The 12,969-nt window shown below is 43.8% G+C and overlaps 1 protein-coding gene across 1 annotated transcript in view; it reads left to right on the plus strand.

Moving 5' to 3' along the window:
* LOC118770483 (LARGE xylosyl- and glucuronyltransferase 1-like) overlaps nt 1-12,969 on the plus strand; it is a 43,609-nt gene that overhangs the window by 16,560 nt on the left and 14,080 nt on the right. Inside the window, exon 6 of the mRNA XM_036518194.1 lies at nt 11,540-11,644. Coding sequence (XP_036374087.1) covers nt 11,540-11,644 — 105 coding nt within the window. The remainder of the gene's footprint in view (nt 1-11,539; nt 11,645-12,969) is intronic.

Genomic DNA, 12,969 nt, shown 5'->3' on the forward strand with positions numbered 1-12,969 from the left:
GACATTTCATATTGATCCTTGCTCTCCCCTCTCCCTGAGTCTAGCCAAGGCTCCTGGAAAGCTGGGTAGGACAGTTGCTCACTGCAGCAGGAAGCTCTGGCTTGCTTTCCCCCTCTGCTTCCCCACATGAATTTCCTGTCTCTCATAGAAACCCTAATTTGGCTAATTATGTCACTCTAATAATCTGCTGAAGATGTCATGATTACAGTGGATGAGCTGAAGTTGATTCGGCCATATTTTAACAGATATGCATTCAGCTGTATGTAAGCTTGCATGCGTTCAGCTCTACTAACATGTATGTATACAAGTATTGAGCTGCATTTTAACAGGCTTATATTGAGCTGTATTTTGACATGCAAGTATTCAGCTGTCTTTAAACATGCATGCACTTAGCTCTGTTATTATGTAATTATTCAGCTATATTCAGTGTTATTTTCACATGCAAGTATTCGGCTGTATTTAAACATTTATGTATTCACCTCTATTATCATGCAAGTATTGAGCTGCATTTTAACAGGCTTATATTGAGCTGTATTTTGACATGCAAGTATTCAGCTGTCTTTAAACATGCATGCACTTAGCTCTGTTATGTATTTATTCAGCTATATTCAGTGTTATTTTCACATGCAAGTATTCGGCTGTATTTAAACATTTATGTATTCACCTCTATTATCATGCAAGTATTGAGCTGCATTTTAACAGGCTTGTATTCAGGTGTATTTTTAAAACCTGTGTATCGATGGTTGACTGCAGAATAATGGAGCGGCTGTTTTGTGCACTGAAATTTCTTTCCCAGCATGTTTCAGCCTGTGGCTAGACCTAGATCTGATGTGATCCCATGTACTTATAGTCTTGGATAATACCGTAATATTTCAGTTGACTCTTTTGTTCATTCAGTGTAATACACACTGCATATTATAGAATGCTTCCGAAATAAATTCTACTGTACATGCATGGAATTACATATGCCAAAGTGTCAGTAATTGTTAAATGCAGTCATATAGCACAGGCAATACATTTTGACATGTTAAAATATATTCTTTATGGCTTGTATTTTATATTTTAACATGTATTACTTTTCCATAAGGGATGGCATCCCTTCAGGCTTTTGCTGCTAAGCTCTCCAGTTTACCAAGGTGTTTTAAGTGCTCAATAAAACTGCGAAGCGTAAAGTACTGTAGAACGCTAGTGATTTTCTGAGCAGCTGCTGGAGGCGGAAATGACCCTGTCTTTGCACATATACGAGGCAGTGCACAGCGGGAGGTGGTGTTTGAAATCACTGCGTCTGTCCTCATGAAGAGGCACAAAGGCACATTTTTTTATCCCCCTCAGATTTAACTCTGTGTAAACAGACAGCCTGTCCTTCATGCGACACACGGTGGTATCGTTACCAGTCATTAATTTGGCAAATTTTTACCCCTAGAAACCGACAAGGTTTGGCGCCCACACGCAATTGTGTAAAGGCACCACGATTAAGATTGGAACTTCTTGCTGTGATTGCACACCCTGTGCACGGCATCACGCATGCAAACGTGACCCCACGGAATGATGCGCGTGCTGGCAATTATCCCTGCAGCTTGCATTGCCGGGAGGCATAGTGAAGTGAGCGACATCCAGAAAGACTCATTAGAAGCAGAAATTAATTAATTTTGAAGTGGCATTGATTAAATAATTTGCACACATGTCTGGCTAGTGCAGTTGCTGAATACATGAATGTGCTTTCATGTTATACAGTCTAATATACCCTTAATTGGACGTGTGCCTGGGTAGTTCTGACAAATAAGCTAAAAATGAGACTGCCCAATTGCCATTTTTTAAAATTTTTATCACAGAATCAAATGTAGAATTATCATCAGTTTTTTTTTTCAGCTGTTAGGGAGTTGCTATCCAGCTGTGTGCTGACCTCCTTCTCCATGTCTTTCTTCCTCTGTGGGTTTGGTAAGTGGTGTCATGTCTGGAGGGTTTTTTGCGTTTTTCCCATGGATCAAATTTCACACTTCCCAAACAGTGTTTTTCTCTGGTTTGCCATGTTATTGTGTGGGCATGCTGAGTACATTATGGTGCAGTACATTGGTGTAACAGCTGGTAATGCCTTGCAGAGATGTGATTTGAGAGCTGATTTGAACCTAATGATTACAACTGCATTCTGTAATAAATGTCTAATTAGAAGCACATTAGTTTTGAACATATCAAATTGGAGCTTTTATAACACGTTGAGTTGTCTGGATTTAGTCAGTTACTGTGGAAATTAAACCCAGGTTTGGTATTTTGTCAGATGCAAGAGTCGGGTCGATGTCGATTTGTCTAACTAAAAGCAAATCCAGGTTTAACTGGCGTGCATTTCCCAGACGCGCGGAAGTGTTTCGGACCGCTTGTGAAGAACGGGCATTGAAACAAACACCCGTTCGGCGAGGATTGGGGCTTGGATTAGTATTGATTCTGAGGAACAACAGAGAGAGCGCTGGAGCCCGTGATGAAATGGTGCGGGGATGAGTGATGCGGTGCTGTGGAGGGCTGTCATCTCGGGGAATTGCGGCACCGCGGTTACTTTCAGCGGGACTGACAGCGTGGCTTCATTATTTATTGGGACAGGCACAGTGTGCTTACACTGATAGAGGGGAGGTCCTGCGAGGGGGCCGCCTGACCTGTCTCTGAGCTCCCCCTGGCCCCGGCAGGATAACATTTACTGCGGCTTGTAGGGCGGCTAGGTTCTCTGCGTATTTCCATCAAAATGTAAATGCGGTGCTAAATTAACTCGTGTGGCTTATTTGGGCGCCACACATAACTTGGGGAATTGATATGGGCACTGCCTATAGCTGGGTCTGTTGGGTCGCCGGTGTTCAGAGTCCTTGGTGTGTGCACGTGTGCGGTGGCGCCCGGATTAATGGCTTTATGCATGGACACATGTTTGGGGGCCATGTGTCCTGTGTGCCATTGTCACCTCTCAGGCCTTTACTGCATGGTGAGTGATGGGTGGCGGCCCGCGCGGAGATCGAAAGAGCATAGCTGTGGGGTATGGTAGGAGGGGCGCAGATAGGAACATGGGGGGGGGGGGGGGGGGGGGTGGTGGAGTGGGGGGAGGATGAGGAAACGTCTCCTGCAGTCCGAGCACGTTCTTGTGTCGCAGCTTAGAATTCTACTACGTGCAATCTGCCGAGGAGCCTGATCAGTGTGTTTGAGAGAGCGGTGAGAGCATGGGCTTTTACTGCGGGAAGCACAAGGACGTGGAGCAAACAAGCATGCAAACAACACGTGAGCTGGAGCAGCGTGCAGGCGCTAACCTCCCCCTGAACCCCACTCTGCCCCCATTCTCCCTCTCCTAAATGCAGCACGGTATTTGGGAAGCTATATCAGCTCTGAGTAAGAGCATGCCTTCTGACAGTGTTGGGGTAGCAGTTTCTTATAAGCACTTTCTTAAAAGAAAGCAGTACTTTCTTAAAAGAAAAAAGTAGGAACCCAGGGAAAATGTTTGCTTGGACTATTTATAGATTGGACCGTTAAAGGTTGTCTTGTTGGTGTGTGCTTGGTACATCCCACCACACAGCTTCCCTGGTTTTATTTTTAATGCTTAATAAAGCAGTCCAATAACTTAATAAAGTAATCTGAAAAGTACTGATCTCCGCAGTTAACACATATCACCAGGACGATGAACTGTATATTAGAGGATTATATAATTGTTCAGAGAACGTCTGTCACAAGTTTTCCTTATAAGGCTTTATGTTACATAACCAGAAATTGTGCCCACGTTATATTTAATCTTGATATTTTCTTTTACTTCACATCATCCATTCTTTCATGTAGAAGGTTCCACAATGGCACATTTTAATGATGCGGATTTGTGTAAAAATGCAGTTTGTTTTGTCACTGAAATGAGCAAATTCACATATTGTATCAAAAAGAAAAAATAATAAATGCAATTCACTAAAAGTGAATATAAGTCACTGTTTAAGTCACTGTAAGGAGTGCCCTAAGACATGCTGAAGCTGAAGGAAGGAAACTCTTACGTGATTTTTTTTTTTTGACAGACAGTGTGCCTGATACCAAGTGTGCTGGTGTGGGATAACCAACTTGAATAATTTTGACTTTGTCTAAATGACTCAGAGACAGATGGTATTGATGACTGGACAATTTCTTGTTACCGGGTGACCCTCAGGTATTTCAGTCATCTGGAATATTTTGCATTTGTCTTTTGTGATGACAAAATTAGCTTGACATTGAGATACTTGATTGTATCAGTCTTTATTGTGTGTGATTGATGTAAGTTCATTATTCACATGTTGGCCTGAGTGATGAATGCCTTCCATGTTTTGGCTGGTCTTTTCCCTGGTCTACACTCCTGGATGCTGTATGATCCAGAGGCGCTGCTGCAGGCTGGGACAGGGCTCGGTGTATGTCAGGGGGAGGGTGGTGCAACCGCAGTCGCCTCAAAATCAATAGACTTGCTAGACTCAATCAAGCTAATGAAATTTTACCTCTTGGCTAAGCTGATTTTCACTGTAAGGGGTACAAGTAAGTTTAGAGGAGAACCCAGGCGGACACGTGGCCCCTGTGTCACGAATTGTTCTGTCCTAACCTGTTCCTTTGGTTCCTCTCATCCCATCAGAAAAGTCTGATTTACAGCTGACAGCACAGGATTGAATTCTGTCTCTCAGACAATCCTGTCAGGGCAGGGTTTATGAAGGGGGAAGGTCAGTTCACAAAGCTGTATAAAACTGGATCTCATGTTAGCCTTTTCAGCTTTCCCTTACAAAGAAGGAGAACACCAAAATATACTCCTTAAATTACAGGTATTTGTGTGCCTTCTGAAAAACAATGAGTTTCATGAAATTTTATAGAAAATTTTAATTTATATTTTATCACACATACCTGGAATTGACATATTTAAAATGTTGTTTTTATATTTGAGATTTAATAGTTTATGTGGACGTTTTCTTTTCATGGGATGGCAATCTGCAAAGTATAAACATTGAGTCTTATAACACATCCATGGAGCTCTGTTGTCATTTTGGTTGTCTAATACACCAGTTTTGTCTTCTTTTGAATCTTTGGAATCCAAAATTCCAAAATGTTGGAATGTGTAAAGGGCAGCAGCATAGCATAGTGGTGAAGGAGCAGGACTTGTAACCTAAAGGTTCGATTCCCCACTGGGGCACTGCTGCTATACCCTTGGGCAAGGTACTTAACCCCAAATTGCCTCAGTAAATATCCAGCTGTGTAAATGGGTAATATTGTAAAGAACTGTAACCTCTGTAAGTTGCTCTGGGTAAGAGCATCTGCTAAATAATGCAGTAAGGTGTAAGCAAATGTAATTCTTTTCGTTGGCATTCAACAAGAGTTTGCCATATCTTACTATAAAGGTCTGGTTATGCTGTTAAGATGTGCATAATAAATATAATTAGAGGTTAATTCACTTATTACTTTAACATTTACAATTTCTACACAAGTTTTAATGGATATTGATCAAATAAACATTGAGTAAGCCTTTTATAATTTAAAAATGAAAAAGCTATTTACAAATCTCAGGTGATGTGTTTTTGATGTTCTTAATGAAAAACAACATTAAAGGAGGAATTCAAACAAGCGGTAACAGGTCATAGCAATAAATCCTGATAAAAGCAGACTTGCAGAGGTTTGTAAAGGAATTTCAAATTGCAATACAGAAGCGGTATTAAGAAGCAAACAGATATCTTAGCGTATAATCGCTGCATAATGGACAATTTGTTTCATTGTTAGATATTGTATAGATATTGTATTAATGGAGCAATTGTATTGTAATTTTTCATTTTGTAGGTCTTGCTGTATATTGCTCAGTGCAGGTTTCAGTGCAGTCCCTGTTTTATGAATCAAATCGGTAATATCCTTTTTTATCAGGGGACTGAACTCTCCACAAAGAAGAAACATTAGGAAAACAGTCATTTATGGAGTGCAGATGGAGAGCCATCAGTCCCCATAAACCGAGGGCGATGTGAAACCCACCGACTTGAATTCCCATTCAGGCTGAATAACAAACACCCAGACCTTTTACTCTTCCACAAATGTGATTAATAAGAGGATTTGGATTTCATTCTGTTGCCGGGCCCTGCGCTGAGAGTGGAGAGATTAATCTCGCCGGCTTTGTTAACATTTCCACGGCGAGCTGGGGTCACGGCAGGCCAGGAAGCCTTTGGGAGCTCAGGTGATGAGAGAGAGGCAGACAGGTTGCGGTCCGTGGTCCCTCTGAAGCCGAAAAAAAAGGCTTGAGATGTGAAGGGACGTGCCCCGTAACACGTCATCCTACCCTTTCGGTTTACATCTATACGGCACCACTTTCATCTGAGCAGCCTGTGTACACTTAAGGATTCTCTTTTGAGAAGAAGAGAAGGTACGCAGTGAGCGGCTGTTTCTATAGGGTCTCGGTACCATGTTCTGCATTCTTACAAATAATAATCGTAATTATTTCATTGCATTAACTCAACTTTCAGTCAGTAATATTGATATATCTAATGATCCCATCCAACCATTACTTTTGAAATTACAGGAGCAGGACTGAAAATTGACTACATCAAGAGTTTCCATAAACGGCCATGTCTATACTCGCCTATTCTCACCTGTCTATTGGTCTGAGTATAGACAGGGATAAAGTATAAATATTACTTTCTCATTTAGCTATCTAGTTAGCTTCTAACAGGCATTATTTAGAGCAATGCTGTTTCCCTGTTGTCCTGTGATGTTACACACCTATGATGTGAATATCTTGTGTTCACTGGACACCTGACATTGTTTATATGGTATCAAACACCCCTCCAGTGAATGCTGCGGCTTGCTTGGATTTATGTATCATTTTCCATGATAACAGCCGATCTGTTAAATCTAGGAAAAAAAAAACCCATAAATACCATTAATAATGATAAATAATGGTTCTGTTATCTTAGGTACACTCTCCTGGGCTGCTGTAAAATGAATGAAATAAATCGGTTTGGAGTACTGTTGACAGAGGCGTCAGTGGAATCAATCGTTTGGCACAGACACAGGCTCCAAATGTCATGGTGCAAAAATGGCATCACGTCACTTCGTAACAGGGTTATCGAGTTCCACAGTATACTGTCTAACACGGTCAATATTGACTCAGTTGGTGGAAGATGAAGATGCAGGGAGAAAGTTAAGCCAGGCAAGTCTGTTACCCTAGTGTTTGCAGTGGAGCATGCAGCTTAGCACATGACAGTGGTGTATTGTTTTCTTCAGTAAAAAGATTTGATGAGTACTTTGGGGTATGGGGACACTCTGAGGAACCAGATAACACTGTTTAATTTAATTGATTAAATTAATAATTAGTTTTAAAAGTAATTTTGATGAGTTTTAAACTTCCTCACATCAAGATATGTATCTAGTTCAAACATATTTGCACTAACTGTGAAATGTTCAATAGCTTTGTAAAGGCCTTATGTTTTATTAGTTCTATAATCGCATCTCCTTGTTATCATCCAACTTGGACTCAGTGAAATACGCTTGGCAAAGTGTATGCTCCACTAGAGAGCACTTTGCAAAAACTGGTTAAACTCGCCTAAGCCCTCTCATTGGGATTTTTAGGCCTGCCTGGCAGAGCGGGTTTCATTTCCCTCACAGCCGTTGTGTAATCGATGAAGGTTGAGGAGAACCCTTAAACAGCGTATTTCAGGGTTTAGGAAATATGCGCATGCGCTGACACAGTGGGATGCTTCTTCCTCTGAAACAAATTAGCAGATTGGATTCCTGTTGCATGTGTTCCTGTAAGTGCCATCCAGTCAGCCTTTCACCGCAGCATCTCAAATAATGAGACAGGTGGACCCGGGATGGAGTAGCTGTTTTTGAAGCCGATCTATGGGGGATTAAACCTGCCACAGTGCAGTCAATTTATATAACTCTGGATTTATGCAGAAAAAATGTAAATAAATGTTGACATCATAAAGTGTCGAAAGACAGAAACGTAGATGAAAGCTGTAAAAATAAATGATCAAAGAATAAATGAAAAAAACCTGCGTTGACATTTATGTATTCATTTATGTCAGCTTTTACATATTTATAGCACCATATATTCATGGAGGTATTCATTGAAATAAATTGTCCAAAGAGACATTCCCATTACAGTATGCAAGTCAGGCAGAACCATGCTATAGTATAATCAGTTCTAGACTTGTTTGCCCACATTAATTTTCACTACCAAGCCAATGTTTGGCTAATTTAGATAAAACCAACCATTGTGGTGGACTTCTTAAAAATGGGGGTCCAACACTTTGTTTCTGTTGAGTGCCATGATAATGCTTTCTACTCTGATAAGACTAAAAAAGCCAGTTATTGCAGAGATGAGACAGTAGTCTGCATATTTATGAGGTGATGTTTTTTCCTTTCAGTTTAGAAAATTTACCTCCAGTATCAGCCAGGCAGAAGAGCTTGCAGAGTCCATGCTAGCATGGGAGGTTGTCATGAAACAGACAATTTCAGGATGTAGGGTTTGTAATTGTATATCGTATACTGTATATACAGTATAAAACTTTATATAACTGGCTTGATATATTGTTATAGCTGGCTAATTTGGCTCTTATTTTATTTGATAAATGGGTTGCATTCAGCAGTAAAAGTTGTTCTTGTTGAATTTTGATTGAAGAAAGATTGCAGTCTTAATTCCTGCATTCAGATAACGTTTTTAACATTTATATCCAAATACACACTGACATAGCACTGAAAGAAGCATTGAAACAGTCTCTGTCTTTAGAGACAAAAGAGACTTATATCCATTGCTCAGGGTTGGTCTTTAGCCAGAGAGGTGCTGTATTTTTGGCCACAGTAGTGTGCGTCAGTCCACTGTAGATCCCGTGCTGTCTTCTGCATTGACCTTGTGCGCGGTCTTTCCATTTCCTCGTTCCCCTCATCTCTCTCTCTCTCTCTCTCTCTCTCTCTCTCGCGCTCTCTCTCTCTCTCTCTCTCTCTCCCTCCATCTCTCCCTCCATCTCTCCCTCTCTCTCGCTCCCTCTCTCTCTCTCGCTCTATCTCTCTCTCTCCCTCTCCCTCCATCTCTCCCTCTCTCTCTCCCTCTCTCTCTCTCGATCTATCTCTCTCGCTCTATCTCTCTCTCTCCCTCTCCCTCCATCTCTCCCTCTCTCTCTCTCCCTCTCTCTCTCGCTCTATCTCTCTCGCTCTATCTCTCTCTCTCCCTCTCCCTCCATCTCTCCCTCTCTCTCCCTCTCTCTCTCTCTCTGGGATGTAATGAGCATGTCTCTGAGAGGGCGCTTTAATGGATTTAATCATTTTCACAGAGCCTGCGGAGGCTTCTCTTCTTTTCAACAGTGTCAAAAACAAAACAAAAAAAAAATTCCTCATATTGCCAGATTGTAAAGGGTCACCTGGAGTGCCATTACCGTTGATAACATTGGGCATTTAATTAGAAAACAGGGGGTTCCGTTTCCAAATCACTTTCCTCATTATAAGGTCTCTCCAGGAGCCGCGTCCCTCATTCTCCCAGGCACCTTTGTAATTGTGCTGGCAAATCTGCGTGCCTGTAAACATCTCTCCACTTATCCTTCTCCTCTCCTTCACATCAATACGTTTCCCTAATTTAGTGACACGCTTGCCAAACAAAAAAGGAAAGTTACACATTATAACGTGTTTCCCTTGAGCTGTAGCATGCCTGGTCAACAGCCTTACACTATAGTTTTCTTTTTGCCGCCAGGTTAGCACCAAGAATTAGAGGGTAACTTTCTTCACTTGTAAATGACTGAAACTCACAAAGTCAGATCAGGACCGAAAAAGAGGCAGCAGACGAGTCCTCAGGAGTGGAGGCTTGGCGTGGCTTGTGGCGGCTTGGAGGGAGACGGGACTAATTTGGTGGCTGTGTCACCCGTGACCCGGGCCCATCATTCATCCATGTCTGCGGCAGCGTCTCAGCAGGAGACTCCAGAGAAGATAAGAGATCTCCCTCTGCTTCCCTCCGTTTAATTAAATTAAGAAGCGATAAGTCCCCACCCCCCCCCCCTCCCTTTCATTTGTCCTTCTAAAAGGAAGAAAATTAAAGCAGCCGCGCTTGAATTTCTAATGTGTTCCACTTCTTTCTGTGTCTGCTGTTGACTTCTGTGTGGCGAAGATGGAGATTTCCTGGTGGAGTAGATTTTGATTGGGCAGAAACTCTAGGATGGAGGTGAGATAGGATGGATTAGATTCCAAGTCCTGCTCACAGCCAATCGGGATTGACTGATTACTACTAATCCTAATAATGCTAATAATATTCACTCCTCTGATTGGTCTATCCGCCCCACATGACATGCCTGCACTGGTTAAAGAGGAATGTTCCCAGAAAAGAGAAACAGGCTCACATTAAGAGCCAGCTGAGATTTTCCTTTGAAACTTGCTGTACAAACATGCTGTTTTTTTTTTTTTTAGCCTGAGGAGGAACCACAGTGTGAGAACTCCTGTCGCTCGCTTTTGAAGTTGCGCCTTTCAGCCTCATTTCCAGCGATGAATAATTAAGAGAAGCCGTGAGAAGCACGATGCGTGCCCCCGTCTCGCGTCCCGGGGAGTGGTGGGGACGTCACGCCGGTCGCAGCTAATTACGGGGAATCGCCTTTAAGCCCACCCCCCCCCCCCCCCCCCCCCCCCCCCCCCCCGGCTGCCTCTGCTGAAACAGTCGATGGCTGGTTTTCCCGGCTCCATGAATGTCACGCGCGGCTGTCACCTTGAGAGTGGCGGTGAGAAGCTGTCTGCCCAGCGCTGCGTGGTCCGCGAGGCCCTCATTAATCTTCCTTACAGGCTTCATTAAGCGGGGCGTGCACGCCCGTCCCTCCCTCACACGCCCTCTCAAGTCTCTGTCAGCTCTGTGTTCTACGTTGCGGTGGCCGTGCCTTCTGAGTCAGTGCTTTCTGTACCGGTCTCCCTGTCCCCTCTGTTCTCTTACACGGTGTTAATGGATTCTGCTGTCAGTGCTCTCTGTCACAGTCTCTCTCGCTGCTCTCGGGTCTCCTTCATGCTGTTGCTGTTCATGGCTTATGAGTCCATGCTTTTGGTCCCAGCCTCTCTCTTCCCTCTCAGTTGTTTCTCATGGTGTTCTGATTATCTGAGTCTGTCTCTCTCATGTCGTTCAGCTCCTCTCTGTCCCCTTTCAGCCCCAATGGAAGTGAATGACACTGCCACGTTGGGGTGGGCTGTAGACTTTGTGCCTATGCCTGTGACTCTGAAACTCAGGGAGCATTGCTTTTTAAGCCTGGCCAGGACTGGCCGTTTCAGCAGTCTGCCTCAATACACGCTGCCCACTTTTAGGGAACTCAGCTTGTCACCGGGTTTCAGGTTCCAGGTTCCTGAATGAGACCGTAAACCTGCATCAATCTCTGTGTGTGTGAATAAAATGTTAAAAACAAGTAAGATATTGAAGGCACTTGGTATAATCGCATCTGCTATGATAAAACATCTTTCTTTATAACTCAGCTGGGCAGAGAGATTGTAAAAGTCCAGCTGACTCGTTCTGACCCAGCATGCAGAGGCTACATCCCAGCATCACAATTCCAGGTGTGCTCACCCTCTCTCTGTCTTTCCACAGGTCAACAGGTGCTGGGACTAGTAGAGAACCAGAGCGACTGGTACCTGGGAAACCTGTGGAAGAACCATCGGCCATGGCCTGCCCTGGGAAGAGGCTTCAACACAGGTGAGAGCAGCATTAGCCCAACTGGAAGTGGGAGATCAGTCTTGGGGGGCGTCCCAAGTCTTACTGGGTCACCTTGTCTACTTCCTTTACTGCACTGCATCAAATTAAGCACTTTCCCGCTTGTCTGTAGCACATGAATTTAAAACGTGTGACGTGTTCATATTTTTAATCACGGGCGTTCACAGTTCTGTGCTTTTGCCATGCTACCATAGCCAGATTCTTTGCTGGCACAGTTGCGTTAGGTCGGTTAGAGTGAGATGTAATCATGCCGGAGAGGAGAAGACAGCCTGAAGGCTAAAAGTCAACCAGAGTTTAGCATGTATGGTACATTCACATAGTACTCCTGCTACATTGTTTTCAAATTAAAGCTGTAAATTAGCACAGTAAATAACATGATTTCCTCATTGAATTGTTGTATTTGTATTATTAAAAACAAAACGTAACCACACGCTCATAAACATATCTTTTTAAAAGTCCATGTAAAAGCCAATAACCTACAGAGCTGTTGGCTCAGGTTTTCAGGTTTTTGCACGTTTTGGAGACCTTGGTTAATTTTCACGTCGAGGGACTCGGACTGAACATACTTGAACTGGCAACCCCCAGCCACCTACACTAGCTAGAGATTAGTAAGGGCCCCCGTGGCAACCTTGTCCTTCACTTCGCCGTGTGACATTAGCCGTTCTCACAGGGACGCCCCCTCCTCTTCCAGCGTGCCGTGCATGAGCAACCGTGACAACGCTGATGGGACTCAATCAGCCAATCGTCGCAAATGTCAGCGGGTTGCTCGCCGAGCTGCTTAAGCCAAGGACGAAGGCCCCTCTCGGCCTCCCCGGGATGCGAAAAATGATACATTAGCGCTAATGTGACGTTCGGATCCGGCAATCCCCCTGCCCCACTGTCGCTGCGCATTACCCCAGCCATTGATTGCACTCCCCCTGATGGCGGTTTCATCACTGGTGCTTACGGAACCAGCGATGGGGAGCGAGCGCCCACTCGGCTGTGCGGGATTGATTGATTAGGTCTGCAGTGTTTGTTGAGAGGAGGGTTCTGTTCCTGGAGTGGTAATGATGGGTGGTGATTGATACGGCATTCGCGCGTGTAAAGGGCACCCCCCCCCCCCCCCGTGACGCGTGCTGCAGGTCTGGCAAAGCAGTGCTGTTAAAATGTGCTAAAGATGCAGCTGTGAGCGGACGAGTGTCTTCAAGTGTGTGTGTGTGTGTGTGTGTGTGTGTGTGTGTGTGTGTGTGAGTGAGGTGTGGTCTTACGTGTATGACAAGGTGTATTCTTGTGTGTGTGTGTGTATGATGACGCAGGTGTGCTGTTGT

The sequence above is a fragment of the Megalops cyprinoides genome, chromosome 23, assembly GCF_013368585.1.
Source record: "Megalops cyprinoides isolate fMegCyp1 chromosome 23, fMegCyp1.pri, whole genome shotgun sequence".
Lineage (NCBI taxonomy): Eukaryota > Metazoa > Chordata > Actinopteri > Elopiformes > Megalopidae > Megalops > Megalops cyprinoides.